The sequence below is a fragment of the Neospora caninum genome, chromosome XII (genome assembly GCF_000208865.1).
Source record: "Neospora caninum Liverpool complete genome, chromosome XII".
In the NCBI taxonomy this organism is placed as follows: domain Eukaryota; phylum Apicomplexa; class Conoidasida; order Eucoccidiorida; family Sarcocystidae; genus Neospora; species Neospora caninum.
The window spans coordinates 4,119,566-4,135,763 of record NC_018398.1 but is presented as its reverse complement, the minus strand read 5'-3'; the positions used below and the strand labels follow the sequence as shown (position 1 = coordinate 4,135,763).

At 58.1% G+C, this 16,198-nt stretch overlaps 1 protein-coding gene across 1 annotated transcript; it reads left to right on the top strand.

The window, feature by feature from the left end:
* Positions 1-3,840: 3,840 nt before the first annotated feature.
* NCLIV_065460 (putative CMGC kinase) lies at positions 3,841-14,378 on the top strand (the record flags this gene model as incomplete). The annotated part of the gene is made up of 13 exons (XM_003886097.1): positions 3,841-5,005; positions 5,180-5,527; positions 5,971-6,015; positions 6,588-6,721; positions 6,896-6,992; positions 7,598-8,076; positions 8,362-8,531; positions 8,789-8,841; positions 9,306-9,372; positions 9,664-9,819; positions 10,356-10,429; positions 10,678-11,190; positions 11,704-14,378. The coding sequence occupies 13 exons, from the start codon at positions 3,841-3,843 to the stop codon at positions 14,376-14,378; spliced, it is 5,976 nt and encodes a 1,991-aa protein (XP_003886146.1).
* Between the last annotated feature and the right edge of the window lie 1,820 nt (positions 14,379-16,198).

The window sequence follows — 16,198 nt, the reverse complement described above, 5'->3', positions numbered from 1 at the left end:
CCGCATGCGTGCAGGCGCGGCTTTCTGTGTCCTGCGGAATTCTGTTGTCTTTTCTTCACTTCTCACATGGAGAGAGGTCTTCTGCAAGACAGTCCCGCAGAGAAGAACTGAGACGTTGGCGCGCACAAGAGGGGAGCGTTTCGGCTGTCTGGACAGCAGACGGTGTTTTGAGACGCACGAGAGAAAAGGCGAGCGAGAGGAAAGCGCTGTGGAGAGCGCTTTCCTCTCTCCAGCGGCAGGTGACCGAGCGCCTCGGAGACGGTGCTCCTCTCCCAGCTGCAGAGCTCGAGGCAGAACGCGAGCGTTAAACGGAAAAGAGCTGAGGAGTCGAGAAGAGTGAAGAAGAAATCGACAAGGGCCAGAGAAAAGGGACAGAGAACGGGGGGGGGATTTTTGACGGGAAAGGTCAAGAATCGGTCTTTTCCGGCGGAACGGAAAGAGCGAGGTGATTTGAGGCTTGTCCATCTCTCTCTTGAACTTTAAAAGGAAGAAACCCTCAGCAAGGAGGGACCTGGCCTTCGGCGTATAGCAGTTCTGTGTCTTCGTGGTGTGTGACTGTAGCACACTCCGCTCATCGTGTCGCGCATCGCACTGTCTCCTTTTCAAACGCTCATCCTTTTCCTCTGCGGGCTTCCCTCTCTCTTTCCTCCCTTAGTTTTCCTCTGTCTCTTTCTCGTCCCTCTCCTTCTCCCTGGCACGTCTTTCTCTCCTCTTCGATCTCTCCGTCTCTCTCAGCAGGAATCTGTCCCTCTGTCTCGTCGCCTTTGCGCAGTGACGCGAGACGATCTGGTCGTAGCAGAGTGCGAAGCTTGCGTGGCGCTTTCTCTCGTTCTGTGCAACCCCCCGCCCCCGGCCTCCCTTTCTCGCTTGATTCTCCTGGCTGTGTGTCGCTGCGAGAGCTTCTCGATGCCCAGAAAAAGAGACGCGCACACACGCCACGACTCACGCAGACGTCCTTTCAATGGATTTCGAATTCCGGCGAAAGTCGAGGCGCGGTGAAGCAGGCCTCGCACACGCGCTGTTCTGTAGCTTTGTGCACATTCTAACAGACACTGGCGGCGGCCACTCCACATGCGAACCGATAGGTTTCCGGGGGAAAACATCGAATGCTGTTTCGAGACTCGCCAGCAAAGCGCCTGCTCTATCGTGATAAGCCCGGTGGAGCCTGCAGGGCGTGTTTTAAGAACGGTGACTGCAGTGGAGCTTTCTCGGCTGCTGTATCGCCACTCGAGAACTCCCTTGTCTTTCTTCAAAAGCAGGAAAAGGAGCTCGAAAGTGTCCTCTCACACGAAAAGGCACCGCTACGAAAAGCGTGAACAGCAGAGGCAGAACATCCCACGAAGAGGAAACAGGCAGACAGGTCTTTTGCCGCAAGAACGAGGAGAGGAGATCCTATGCTTCTCCCCGTCCTTTGCAGCGAACTGCCTTGAAAAAAGTGAAGAACATCCACCGCAAAGGAACGCGTTTGAAAAGCTACTTCTCAGAGAGAGAAGAGAAGCTGTGCGTTTCTCTGACGTTGGGAAACAAATCTCCCGTGAATGGAGTTTCTGTCTCGAGTTCTCTGTCGCATTTTCTCACCAGAGTGCCCCGCTCTCTCCTCTAAAACTACGACGGTGCACAGGTGCTTTCTCTTGTCTGTTGCATCCGTTTATCTTTCTAAAATATGCCGACAGTTCTTTCTCACGCGAGAGTTTACGTGAGCTGCGAGTGTCTCCAGTGAGAGTCTCTCTTGTCTGATTATCACCTCTCGAGGGTCGCGAGTCTTTCTCGGTCACACGGCACGCGTGTTCGCACCTCTTGTGTGTCCCTTTTGCACAGAGAGAGAGGCTCTCGCCTGCCTTTTTAATTGAATCGCGGCGGAGCGACGCACAGCCCCACACCTAGCGCTGCCTCAAAGCCGGTTCCGTCGCTCTTTGTTAAAGCAGAGGCCAAGATGCATCTTGCCCCGATGCGTGGGGACAGTCTCCCGCGTGATCCAAGAGGCGGCAACAAGAGTGAAGCCAAGCCCAGAGACGAGAGAAAAAGAAGTTGAAAAGTGTAAGAGAGAGAAGAGCGACACGTAGATCGATAGTGAGGGCGAGCGGGAGGGAAAGGGACCGCGCTACAGAGCGATGAAATACGTACAGAGGCAGAGAGGAAGACAAAAGTGCGCCTTTCTTCTGAACTCTTCTTCGGGAGGCTTTTTGCGTAGAGGAACGTGAGATCAAGAACCGAAAAAGGAAAAGAACGTTTCTACGAACAGCATTTCCTGCCTACACAGCGTTCCTCCGAATTCGATACTCTGGCGCCTCCGCTATCCAGTGACGCACGCAAACCTGTGCGAATTCGGGCTTCTTGAAACGGAGAACTCGAGTGAAACTAACATCAAACGAGCGCTGGGACGATTCTCCTCTTTTTTTCCGGGGCTCATGCCGCATGATGTCGGCGAGCACACGCTCTGGTTTTTGAGGAGAGACAGATAGCGTGTAGACGGAGCGACACAGCGCATGCAGGCGGGAGAAAACGAAGAGAGGCTTTGCAGTGTCTCGCGCTGGTTCTCCTTTTTGTGGAAAGGCGATTCAAAGGTAGGAAAGTCAGCCGTTTCGGCGTTTTCATCCAAGGCGCGAGGCGATGCTGCTGCCTCCTCTCCTTTCTCTTTTTCTGGGCTTTTCGTGCAGCCGTCGCCGCACGTGCACAGACGAGTCGCCACGTTCGTGTCGCACAACTTCTCTCGCTCGTTTTTCTGGCGAGGAAGGACGCAGTCGTTTTCTCTCTCTTTTCAGTCGCCGTCAGCCTGTCGCTAACCGTCGACTGTCCCTAGAACTCGACAGAAAAGACAGAGAGAGACTCGCGGGCGACGTCGGCGAACGGCGGGCGAAGAAGATTCTGGCTCCTCTCCCCACGACAGGAAATTCCAGGAGCGACAGGCCTTTGCTGTCTCGAAGAGAAAACAGAATCCACGCCTCTTCTTTCCAGTCCTCTGCCGGGATTGAGGCGTCCTCGAACTGTTGTCCCAGTCCTCGGCCGACTTCCTCCACCGCAGGCAACCCTCTCGCATGCGTCTCTCGCGCTCTTCTTTAGCAAGCTGTGCTCCTCTCTCTTCATCAGCGTCATCCACTTTCTTCTCGCTGTCGCCCTCTTCTCTCCGCTGTCTTGTCCTTCTGGTTCGTCTCTGTCTTGTCGCTGTGTCTCCGAGGCAACAGCCAAGTTTCCTGGCTTCCTGAGGTGGGGAATTTCCGTTACCATGGCGCGTGCGGGCGAAGAGGGTAGGAGACACGACGCACGTGTCTGGAGCCTCTGAATGGACCGCGGCAAATCCATGCACACCCTGCGCCGCCCGACTCTCTCGCCTCGCTCTGTCTCGCGTTGCAAGCCCGCGAAGCCCGCGCGCGGCGCCATCTTTTTCTGGGCAGCATCTCTCTCTTTCTCGTGTTCACGGTTTCCGCTCTTTCTCCCTTCTGTCTTAAGGGTTCTGTACACGCCGCGAAGCAGCGGTAGTTAACTAACAAAGGTAACTAACTCAAACTCCAGTTGTACAGTGCTCGAGTCATGTGAATTAAAAGACACAACAAGACTAGGTGTTCGTGGTAACTTCTCCCGCGTCCTTTACGCCGCACAGGTCTCTGCCCTCAGTCTTTGTATCTCCTCTGAGGTCACCGGTCCTTTTTCGTCCAGTGACGGTCTTCCCTAGACGTTTCCCCTCTTTTTGTCCCCGCTGTTTTTCTCTTTCAGCACCTGTCTCTCGACTCTCTTTTCTTTCCAGGAAGGTTTCCCTTTCTTCAAAGCACTCGATCTTGTTTTTTGTCAAACGCGTTTTAGTGGTCTCGTGCTCTCTTTGTCTCGCTTCTCGCGATGCGCCCCATGGACTCCCTCGCGTCTTCCTCCGCCTCCATCGGCGGCCGGTCGACCGCGTCGGGTCTCCTGTCGTGCGTCCTCCGCCGTCTCCTCAGCCCACTGTTTTCTCCGCCTCTTCCTGCCTCTTCTGTCGCTCCGTCTTCCCTCTCGTCTCCAGCTTTTTCCCCTTCTCGCTCGCGCTCCGCTTCGCCACTGCGCCCAGACGAAGAAGCGCCGTCCGCCTCCGCCTCTCCCTCAGACTCTGCCTCCGCCGTTGCTCCTTTCTTGACAGAAGACAGAAGGAACAAGATCCTCGAGGAACTGTCTCGCCGGTGCAAGGAACCGCCCCTCCTGACCGTGCAGGAAAGCTGCGCGGAAGAGGCGAGTTGCGTCCGCGTCTTCTGGTCGGCTTTCCTCACCGCGAAGGACGGCGGGACACCGGGAGACACCGAGGACCAAGAAAACCTCTCTGCGACGCACCGAGATGCCCCGTTTTCTGTCCAGCTGCTACTCTCCGTGTTCGACAGTCAACTGCGTGAAATTCAGGCGAGACTCGCAGAGCACAGCGGCGAGGAGCGAAGGGAGGAGATGCTGCCTCGCCCAGCTGCGTCTCCGGGATGCGAGGCTGCGGGTTGTCCCTCTCTCGAGGAGAGTCTCGACCAAGGCCCAGCGAACGGAGACGGCCCTGGCGAAGACGAGTTGGTCCGCGACGAAGCGGCTCTGCTCCTCCTCAGACGCAGATGTCTCCAGTGGATGGGGATGTGGCGCGTCGCGACGCATGCCTTTTCTCCCTCCGGTCGGAGACAGCTCAGAGTCTTTGTTGATCGAGAGAGACGAAAGCGCGACGATCCCCCCGCGGGACGCTCCCTTCTCTCCGGCCGCAACAGAGAAACGGGATCCTCTCCGCGAGCTCCATCGGCTGCGCGTTCTGCGGCAGAGCCTCAGCGAGAAGAGAAGCCGGAGGATCCCGTCGCCGCTGCGGTGCCGCAGGGACGAGCGAGTCGTCAGCCGAGTCCGGAGAAGAGACGGAATGGCGACGCTGCTGGCGGGAGTGAGAGAGAGGAGACCAGCGAAGGGCGGCCGTCGCGGCGGGCGCAGAGAGCTTCGCGGGGAAAAGCAAAAACGTTCTACGTCGTTCAGACCGGCGGCGGCGCAGGCGTTCTTCGCCAGTCGACTTTGACGCTCCACAACTGTAGGTCTTTGGATTTCCGAACGAAAAAGCAGACAGCACGCTTGAGACGGATCTTCCGAGGACTTTTTTCGCGCTTCCCTCCTTCGAGGTCTCGTGCCTTCCGCTTCTCTTCACTTGGCGTCCGACTCTGCCTCGAGCGCTGCACGGTCTCTCTTTGTTCTGCTTTCTCCGCAGTCGTGAAGGTCCAGCAAGTGGGACAGGGCGCGTACGGCGATGTGTGGATGGCGGAGGACGTGAAGAATCGTCGGCGGGTTGCGATGAAAAAAATGAAGATCATGGCCCCGCCGCCCGGCGGCGCAGTCCCCGCCAACCCCAATCCTCTGCCGGCCGCGGGCCTCGCCGCTCGCGACGGAAATGCGAAGAAGCAAGAGAGAGACGAGAAGCCGAGGGGCGAGAAGAACGCGCAGGGAGGCGTCGCGGCTGTCGCCGCCGCCTGCCAGCAGATGAACAACGCTGGCGAAGAACGCGAAGGCTTCCCGCGCACAGCCATTCGCGAAATTTGTCTCCTCAACGAGCTCGCGAGTCAGCACAGCAAATCCGAGGCTCTGCAAGGGCAGACTGCGGAGGGAAGGACAGCGGAAGTCGCAGGGGTTCGGGCGGCAGAAAACGACGCTCGCAGGGACGAGAAACAAGACAGAAACAGGACGTCTGTGCCGCGTGTCCCGTAAACCACGCTCTGCAGAGAGGTGGCGAATCGAGAGCAGAGAATGACAGAAGACAGCGACAGAAGACGCAGACAGTAGAGAGAGACACTGAGTATGCAGAGGCAAAGAAATGAGAGGCAGGTCGAGAGTCCGAGCAGGCAACCTCTCGTGTCTTTGCGTTCCGTGGTTGAGTGGTTGAGCCTCGCTCTGCGCGTCCCCCTGTGTACATACACTCAGTGGCGTGGGATGCGTCGTTTCGCTCGCTTGTCTCCGCTTTTCCGGATTTCCCTTTTTGTTTCGTCTGCGGTTCTTTCCCTCCAGACTGCAAACACACCGTTGAGTTACTCGCCGTCGTCCATTCCAAACGTAAGTCCTCTCCATGCGCAAGCCGGATATGTGCATATATATATATATATATATATATACATCTGAATGCATGTGGATTTGCGCGCGCACCTGCATGCATCGGCGTCTGCATTGCAGCGATCGCCTTTGCGTCGCCCCTGCGCAGATACAAGCGTGCGTCGTGTTTGCTCGAGGAGTCATCTTCTCGTTTTTCACTCGGCCCGTGCCTTCCCTCGGTTCCGCTGTCGGGCTCCAGCTTCACGGATCAAGCGGTCGGAGGCACGAGAGGGCGTATGTTGGAATTGCCGACAAGGACGATTCCCGGCGTCTCGCTTCACTGTAGCGAAGACTTGTAGAGGTGGAGGCTGCTGTGTGTGTGTGTCTGGGCAGCGCTCGCCTCACCGCGAGGAATCCGTCCGTGTATTCTTCGTCGATTCACGCACATCCGTTCCCGCTTCGTCGCGGCTGGTCGCGTTCCGAGTGTATGTACGCACGCGCAGATAGGGCGCCGAGGTGTTTCCGTGTCCAGCGCGTCTCTGTTTTGGGCCACATGTTCTTCTCGGCTCTCTCGCTGGTTCTGGTTTCTTTCCTAGCTCGCCTGAAGGACCGACACCACAGAGGTTCAGTTTGGATGGTGTTTGAGTATCTGCCGTTCGACCTCCTCGGGTTCCTGGACGCGATTCGCGACTCCAAGGAGAGAAGAGAAAAGTACACGCGACCGCAAACGGTGAGCAGAGTGTTTGAGGACGGCGAAGAGCTCTCAAGTCTCACCCGTGTGTGCGTTGTTTCTGTGGAGGAGCTCTCCGTACCTTCTTCCCGTGGTGAACATTCGTGTTCCACGGTGTGCACGGTCGGCGTCAAGTGGAGCGTTGTTGGAGAATGTGCCGATCTTTTGTTTCAGTGGCTGTCCATCGGAGAGATCAAGGGGATCCTGCTGCAGCTCTTCACGGCCCTGCACCATTGCCACCGCAGAAACGTCGTCCACCGAGATTTAAAAAGTCGGTTGCGCGCGCTACAGAGACAAGCACAAGCCAGCGACAACCGCGACAAAAACGGGAAAGTGACAGCAACAGAGGAGATCAAGGGGAGAATAAGCAGAGACCAAGCGGAGGAGAAGAAGAGAACAAGCGGAGAAGAAGAAGAAGAGAACAAGGGGAGGACAAGAAGAGACCCAGGCGAGAACAAGAGGAAGAGAACAAGGGGACAAGAAGAAAAGAACAAGGCGAAATCAAGAGGGGTAGAAGCGGAGAACAAGATCACAAAGAAGGGATGAGGAAAGAGTCCTCATTGGATTTCGACAAGGAGGGACCAGCCACGAGCGAGGAGGGGCAAGAGGCAGACAAATGAGGAAAGTGAAGGGACGCCAGACAAAAACGGGAGGCGGCGCGGATCGAAGCTGAGTGAGAGAATGGGAAGGCGAGAAAACGGCGGAGATGACGGAATTATGAAAGCGCAAAGACCGGCAGGTCTCGAAAAAAAAGAGGGAAGTAGAGGGGTTCAGTTCATCTATTTCCAGAGAGGGGAAATGGCCAAGAAAACCGGTGAAGAAGCAAACGCGACGCCAGAAACGTTCCGGTTTGTCTGAGTCTGTGTATTCTTTCAGGTGCAAATCTTCTGATGGATGCAGATGGGACTGTCAAACTCGCCGACTTTGGTCTAGCTCGTAAATTCACGAAATTTGTTGCGCGGCAGCCCGAACTGCTTACGCGCGCCTTGGAGGAAAAGAGTAGAGAAACCCTCCACGTGCTCCCTTTCGCCGTCGAGAAAAACGAGAAGCATCCGAGTCCTGGGAACGTCACTGCAACCAACCCCAGCGAGTCGTCTTCTCCCTCGTCTCCTCCTTCCGGGTGTTCCGTTTCCGGATTTCTTCCGGGGGAGGCGCTGGCGGAAAGCGAGAAACCTGTGCTGACCAACCGAGTGATCACGCTCTGGTACCGTCCACCTGAACTGCTTCTGGGCTCCGAGGCCTACGACGGAAGCGTCGACATGTGGAGCGCAGGATGCATCATGGCTGAACTGGTTTGCGGGATGCCTCTGTTCGCCGCCGATCGAGAGGCGGCGCTGCTCCGACAAATCGTCGAGGTAACACCCATGTGCACGAATGCCGATGCATGCATATATATATATATATATATGCATGTGTAGACGTTTACATGCATTGGTACCCGTGTTTCTGTCTACCTACAAGTCGTTTACGGATTTCCGCACCGGAATACAGGCCGACACCCATACAACTACATATATACATATATATATATGTCTGTATATGCGGAATTCGTGTGTATATGTCTCTGCGTGTGGGCTGAGACGAATCGTGGGACGGCGGTGGCTGAAAAGCTGGCAGAACAGGCTTGGGTCTGTTTTCAGAAAATCGGGCCTCCCTCCGAAAGCGATCTCGCCAGTCTGAAGGCTCTCTGTCCACAGCATTTCCGGAATCAGTCAGGAAGAGGCGAAGCCTTTGCGCGTGACTCCGTGTTCGACGGAAGCGGCGTCGACCGGTCTCTCGAGATTCAACGGCTCTTCAAATACCGCAACCAGTAAGGGCGCTCTCTGCTCATTCGCCTCGGTCTCGCCTCCCCAGTGCATAAAAAAACTGCGAAGATCGGAAGGAAGCGCGTCCGTTAGTCTCTGCCTCGAGACGCTGTGTGCACCTCTTCCTGCCAGATAGAGAGATATTAGTTTTTGCTGCTCGCCGTCTCCTCGGCAAGCGAGGGCCGGCGGGAACCGTCTGACTTTTTCGCTGGGCCTGAGGGGGCGTCTCCCTTCCTTTGTGTCTTGTCTCCTTGCCTTCCAGAATAGGCGACGAAGGCTGGGATCTGCTCCGCCAGCTGCTTGCGTGGAATCCTGGTGAGGCCTTCTCGTGCAAATCTGACGAGAGAGACTGGAGAAGCTCACAGACATGTACAGAGGGCCCCATCCACGCTGCTGCCCGAATGCGCAGACATCATGTCCATATATATATATATATATATATATATTCGTGTATATGTAGACATGTAGTGATCCCCAGCCTTTGCCTTGGTTGATACGCCGATGGAGCGAGGCAGGTGCGAAGCACAGTTGCATGCAGAGGCGTGTTTTCAAAATGCCGTGCAAGGCGATACAGCCGCCATCCCCGACTCCCGGAGAAAGCTACAGACCGAAAGGAGAGAACATGCGCGAAGCCTTTCGCCCCAGTACCGGGACGTTTTTCGCAGCGTGACATCTGTGTAGAAAAGCGCCTGTGTGGGTGTATTTAGTTTTATCCGGATCGGCGTCGTGGTGCCGAGGAAGACGAGTGTGTTCACTGGGTCCTTTTCCGCTTTTTTCAGCTAAGCGAATCACCGCGAGGGCCGCGCTCCAACATCGATGGTTCTCCACGCATCCTCTTCCAAGACGGTGAGGGTTCCGTGGCATCTGTGTCTTCTGCCGACGGTCACGCGATCCTTGCTCCCCTCTTTCTTGCTGTGGAGCGGGGTTTCTGCTTTCGTTTGCCCATTTCCAAGTGCGGCAAATGCCAGACTTTCGCGCCTTCGTTTTTGCGACTCTCCGCGCGTCGGTTGCTGCAAACGTTCGCCTCCGCGCCTCTCTGCCTTAGAGCTCGATCTGCGTTCTCGCGGCTTCTCTCTCTGGTCGCTGTCTCTTCTCCCGGTTTGAGCTTGTTCTCGCGTGCGTCTCGCGACTGTGCAGAGTTGAAAAGCGAGCGAATCTTCACGCGGCGCACAGCTACGTCTCGAAGCATGCGCAGCGACGAGGCGGCCGCGAACCGCGTCAGGTGGGAGCGGCGCATGCAAAGAAAGGACCCGGGAAGGAAGGCTCTGCCGCTGCAGACGACATTCGATGCGAGTGAGGCAAATTCCCACTTCGTCTCAACTCGTGACCCGCACAGAAACACAGGCAGCCCTAAGCACTTCTCTCGCGTCCCTCCACCTTTCTGCACATACAGAAATGCATATATATATATATATATATATATGTGGATGTGTAGATCCATATCCGTCGAGGCACGTAGCTGTATCTGTGTGGACATGCATATGCATGTATATTCATCTGCGTGTACTTATGTAAGTAGCTGTAGATCAGTAGATATGCCTGCATGGACGCACGCGTCGCGTGAGATTTGAGACGCATCGGTTTGCATGTCTCCTCTTTCGCGGGTCTTTGCGATGACAGCAAACGATGCATTTTGCGCGGCGGTGTCGGCATGTATGTGCCACGCGGCATGGAAGCGTTTGCACGTCCTCCTCGCAGAGTGAAACGACGCTCGCAATGTGAAGTCCGGTCTGACGCGAATAGCGGCATTTTCGCCGACGGGAAGCAGTGCGTGGGTGCGCCTCCTCAGGAATTAGAGGTGCTTGCATGTGCCTTCTCTTTTCGCACAGGCGGGTGTCTGTGGAGGAAGCTCGCGTCGCCGCCTGGACGCGCAACTTGGAGAGGAAAGCAGCGAGACTCGAAGGTGCGATTTCTTGGAAAACGACGCAAGGGCGTGCCACAGAAGAAGCGTGGAGACGTGGCACAAGAGAGAGACGTGCAGGAAGACGCAAGGGGGGGACGGACGGAAAGGCGGAGCGCGTGTGAACGGGGGAGCGATCTGTTCCGCTCATCCTTCCGGAGAGAAAGATTCGGTAGCGTCTTTTCGCGGCGTCGCTTCTCCCCCGCCGCAAAGGCTGCGTTTTCCACGTTTTTCCCTGTCTCTGTCTTCAGCCTTACGTCACCTTTACTGCGAACGCCAGAAGCTGGACCAGCGCCGCCGGGATTCTCTCTCCCCCACTCCGCCTGTGGCGAGTGTTTCGGGAGTATCGACTCAAGAGACTGCGTCTTCAGGGTCGTCTGCGGAGCCTCCCGGGGCGGCGCGCCTTTCTCTTCCGCTCTCTGCCTCGCTTGCGCATCCTCCTGGAGCTGCCGAGCAGCCTGCGCTGTCTCACCCGCCTTCGTCTGTCGAAGGCGCGCCGGCGTCGTTCGCCGCGTCTTCAGATCTCTTCCCGCGGAAAGAGAGAGAGGCGTTTACGCAGATGCGGCGAGACGAACGCGGCGACAACCCCTGGCACGCAGAGGAGCCAGGCGACGACCGGGAAAAGGAGGGAGAAGAACGACGCGAAGACGAGAAACAGGACTCCGTGCCGCCCTCCTTTGTCTCGCCGCCGCCTGTGTCCACGCACTTCTCACCGGGGAGTTGGAACGAGCACACAGAACAGGATCGCGTGGACAGAAGGCACTGTAAGCGAGAGGTTTCTGAGTCGCGCGCATTGCCTCGCGATGAACACACAAAGAGGTCTCCGGAGACAGAAAACCGCCCGGCGGGTCGCACGGTGCATGTGGATCGGCGCGGAGACGTGCATTGCTGCGAAGGAAACAGACGCAACTACTGCAAACCGGGACGGGGGGCGTTCAAACTGTATATCCTGTCTCCCCACACGCGCGCCTGCAGCCGGCCATCTCTCTGACTCTTCCCCGTGCAGGCGATTCCGTGCTCAACGGTTGTCCTTTTTCATTTTCAGATATACATAAAAATCTGTTTCGGTCAGTGTATGCAAGTGTTTTCCTAGAGGCATGCCTGCGCATACAAACCGGGTCGTGGCGCCGCGTGTGTCTCGATGGGTGGTCTGAGGCGCGCCGAATGGGCCACGCGTGGAGGACCGTGTTTCCCTTTTTCGCTCTGTCTTCCCCTTTCTCCACTGCTTTCTCTGCTCTGTCTTTTTTGTCGCTGTGTGGGTTGCGCCTTCTGCCCAGATGGCCGAGAAGAGAGAGAAGGCCGGCGAGGACGCGACAGCGCGTTCGGCGACTCAGGCGTGCATGCGCCGAGCCACAAAGGCGGCTTCCGCGGGCGCTGCCTCCGCGAGATCGGGGACGAGGAGCGCGGCAGAGAGGGCGAGCGACGGGGGGCGAGTGGGGCGAGCGCGCGCAGGTCGCCGCGCGGCTCCGAGGAGCGAGAGAGAGACGTGTACGCCTCGTGGCGAGCTGGAGAGAAGGCGCGAGGCAGAGAGGCGGGGGAGCGAAGCGGAGGGAGGCGAGACGAAGAGCGGAACGAGCGCGGAGTGAGTCCGAGCAGCCGTTTCCACCGCCACAGCCGGCGAGGCCACGACGCGTCCGGTCACGCGTCTTTCTCTTCTGGGCACCTGGGAAAGGACCCGCCGCAGCGCAGCTTGGCGAGCATCGCCGAGGCCTCGGCGCACGCGTCTCCTGGCGGGTCTGTCAGCGACATGACGAACAGCGACGAGGAGACAGGCAAGAGGCGAGGGGGCGAGAGTCTCTGCGCGACCTCGCGGGGTCGGAAAGAAGGCGGTCGGGAGGGGAAGTGGTGGTCCCCTCGCGAGAGTCGCGCGCGCGACGACAGATGGCCGGAGGCGTGGGACAGGAGGAGCCGAGACCGGGGCGCAGAGACAGACTACCCACTGCCTTCAAGCGATAGCTCGCACTCCAGGAGGAAATGGGAAGAGAAGTCGCGGCGGTCGTCGCCGTCCTTGTCGGTTTCGCCGGAGCATCGCGGCGCAGGCGGCGCGGGCTTTGCGTTCCGGCGCGGTCGCGACGAGCCGGACAGCGCCGGCGAGTCTCGTCGAGTGAGAAAGCGCGGCAGGGAGGAGGGAGACGAGCGCGCAGATCGGGCGCACCGGGGCAAGCGCGGCGTGCACGCGAGAGACGCAGCGGAGACCGACGCGAGAGGATGTGAGACAGGAAGAGAAGCCGACGAATTCGGTTCCGGCGCGCAGTTGTCTCCGGGTTCGTTGGCTCTGTTGTTTCCGGCACACGAGGCCCTAGGTTTGGAGGGAGACGGAAGCGAGAAGGCAGCCGACGGCGCGTCGCATTTGTCAGCAGTCGCGAAGAAACAAGAAGAGAGAAGACGAAAGGCCTTCGACCTCTTCAAGCGCGCGGCCCAAAGCAACGCCCCCTGCTCATCGGGTGGGCGAGGAGTCCCTGCGCATGCAGATGGAGTTTCCGAGAAAGCAGAGAAGCATGCACACGAGAAGGCCGAGGCCGGTGCGGCAGGGGCGGCGCCTTGGCAGGAGCAAGCTGCGAGGCCGGAGGGGTCGGAAGACGGGATCTGCGACGCGAGCGGAACCGGTGCGGAGGGGAGGCGCGAAGCGGTCAGGGACGAGGGCGCGAGGACGGGCAAGAAAGAGGGGAAAGGGTCCGAAGACAAATCGAAGCAACTCGGGTATCGCCGTGGACGTGAGGACTGGCGAGACAACGGCGGGAAGACGGAGAGAGAGAGGCCGGAACCGCGCGACGGCGAGAAGGCCTTTGGCGGTCGACACAGAGACAGCTTGGAGAGCAACCGGTCTCCCCGTGCTCAGGAAGACCTGAAACGCATGTCCCTGCCGTCCGTCGAGAGTCAGCTGTCGAGTCCGGACGCGCTCGCAGCGCTGGCTGTCGGCGTGGGTGCTCGCGGCGAGGAAGGCGATCTGCTCAGCTGCGGAGCCTATCGAGAGAAAGACGAGAGAGACCGCGGGCTGCACAGCCGAGACGCCCAGAAGGCGCGCGAGAGAGAGCATGAAGAACTACGAGGGAGACCGCGGGCGTCCCCGGAGTCGCGGCACGCGGGGAGCACGCGGCACCACGAGAGAGACAGTGGTCAACCCGACAGGCGACAAGAGAGAGAAGACGCGAGCTTTCCAGGCAGGTCCACAGCGTTTTCTTCCCACTCTGTCTCACCTTTCTCCCCGCCTCACGAAGACGAGGTCCGGGGAGGACGGGATGGAGAGCGAAAGAGGACGTACCCCTCCTTCGCCTCCTCGAGCGTTTCCAAGGAGGGTCGGCCCCCGCCTTTCGCCCTGGGCTCTTCGGGCCGTGGCGATGCCCGCGCGGCCTTCCAAGCTTCTCCGTTGGGTTTTGCTCGGCAAGATGCGCAGCCGCGCCTCGGCCCGCGTGAGGAAGAAGAGCGACGAAGACGAGGGGTGGAGAAAGGAGACACTGCCGCGCTGGATCGGTGGAGTCACGGCAAGTCGCGAGAGTGGTCGCCTGCCGAGAAAGCGCGGCGAGAGAGAGGAAGCGATTTCCGCCGACCGCACACAGAGCGCGGGAGCCTGGGCCGGGACGACCGCGCGTCGTGTCACCGGAAGGATCGGCGGCGAGACCACGGGAAAGAGGAGAAGCGGAGTCGGGGGCGCGAGGACAGCGCTGAAGGCCGGGACGCGAGAGATCACCGAGAGAGAGACATGCGAGGCGGGGTCTACTGCGACGATTCTCACCGGCGTCGAGGCGAAGAGAAAGAGCGGCGGAAAGGACGAGACGGGAAGCGAAGACGGATGTCTGACGCCGAAGGAAAAACAGGAGACGGGTACGCGAGAACAGCTGCGGTGCGCGGGAGTACCACACTGCGGAGTGAAGCGTCTCGCGCGACGAACTTTGGCCGCATCCCCCACGGCAGTGAGACCCGCCAGAAGGCAAAAGGGGACCACGCGAGATGAGAACGAGACGACAGTTTTGTGAGACAGCGAGGCAGAGACAGAGAGAGGAGGGGAAAGGTAGCGCGTAGTGAAGGAAACAAGCATTTTTGCAGAACGAAAACACTCAAGACACAGACCACGCGAGGGCGATTGGTCCAGCAGTGAGGCAGCGCCAAAGGAAGAACTGGTGGCGAGTCGCGGAGAATGGGAGAGGCAAGGCGGAAAGGCAGAACGCGAAAGAGAGAGCATTACAGAAGCGTATTGAGGGGGGGAAGACGATGGAGGCGGAGAGAGGCGGTCTCCAAAGGAGCTATCTGAGGTGAATCCTACATTCGTATTGGCGCATGTGCACTACGAAAGTCAACCACCTCCAACAGAGACAAGTCTAGCAGAAGCCTCCAGGGAAAACGGGAAGAACTTTTACACGTGGTCGGCACGGAGAAGGGATTTCGCGTTTCTTTGTCGCGTTGCTTCTCTCTGTTAGAGAAAGAGACGAACGAGACGGTCAGTGAAGCAAACGATGTCACCGTGGCTCTCTGAAAACCAATCGTGTGCCTTGTTTTTCGTTCTCGCTCAAGATCCAGTCTACTGTCGTCGCTTGCCTGTCTGTTTGCTCAGCAGGGACGTCGCCTTCCGGTCGTGAGCCTCTTCAGGTTCCGGCTTCCGGCTGTCTCAGTCCAGACTCGGGTTTGCCTTCGCTCCCCCGTCATTCATCGCCGGAGAGGAAGGGCGACGCAGAGAGTGTAAATTTTTGCCCCGTTCAGAATGCGCCGCTTGTCGGGTTACGCGGAGGCGCAGTCGAAGAGAGACGGAGAGAGCGAGGCACGGGCGCTGGTCGCGGTGCATCTGAAGAGAAGCGAAAGGAACGAGAAATCGCGAGAGTGACGAAGAATGTGCCGTCTGTCCATGGCGAAGGCAGAGAAAGAGCAGGAAAGAAAGCAGAGGGGTGCGCCAGCCGCGGAGCCAGAGTCCCGCCGAACCGCAAAAGGCCCGTCGTTCCACCGCCTCGACGCGTCCTGGCAGCGAGAGAAGACTGGGGAAGCAGGAAAAGAGAAGAGCAGGAGGGAAGGCGTGGAGAGTGTCAACAACTGTAGCGAGTCAGGGCCTTCCGAAAGGTCCATGCACGAGAGAATCGTTCGGGTGATGCGCCGGCGCCAAGTGTTCTATTGTCCTCTCGAGTTAACCAGAGCAAGCAGTTGTGGAGAGGCTGCGCCATGAAACGGAGCGATGGAAAGAGAGATCAGACACGGAAAAAAAAACAAGAGGAGAAACGGAATAGCAGAGGAGAAATCAGACAGAACTCGAAGGGGGTGTGCAAGGCGAACAGAGGTTTGCTCTTTTTTGAGACGGCTGGTTCTTACGCGTCGTTGGGAAGAGAAGTGGAAAACAAAACCTGACACGAAGTAGTGCTTGGTGTACGTCCGACGTGCGAGGAACTCGAAATGCTTTTGTCGAACTCGACACTGGCGTTCTTTCATCTAGTCTTGTCTCTGACTACTGAGGCACCCCTGCCCGCAGACACTCAAGGATGCCCTGTGCCCACATGGTCCCATTATGTTACTGGTACACCTGTGAGCGCGGCGGGAAGAAAAAACTTGCACCGAAAGACGTTTTAGTTCGAACGCCGCGGGCGGAGTACAGCAGCGCGAGTCTCCCGCTGTGTCGACAGGGTGGTTCTTGCATCTTCCTACTTTGGGGGCAGAACAAGCTCCACGGGAAGTCTCTTTTTCGCCGGCTACGTGTGGTAAGCTTCGAACAAGTCATCAGCTGTATCCGCCTCTTCTATAACAAAACGAAACTTCCCGCGTCCACTCCCACAGGGGCTCAGCCGAAAGGCGGTA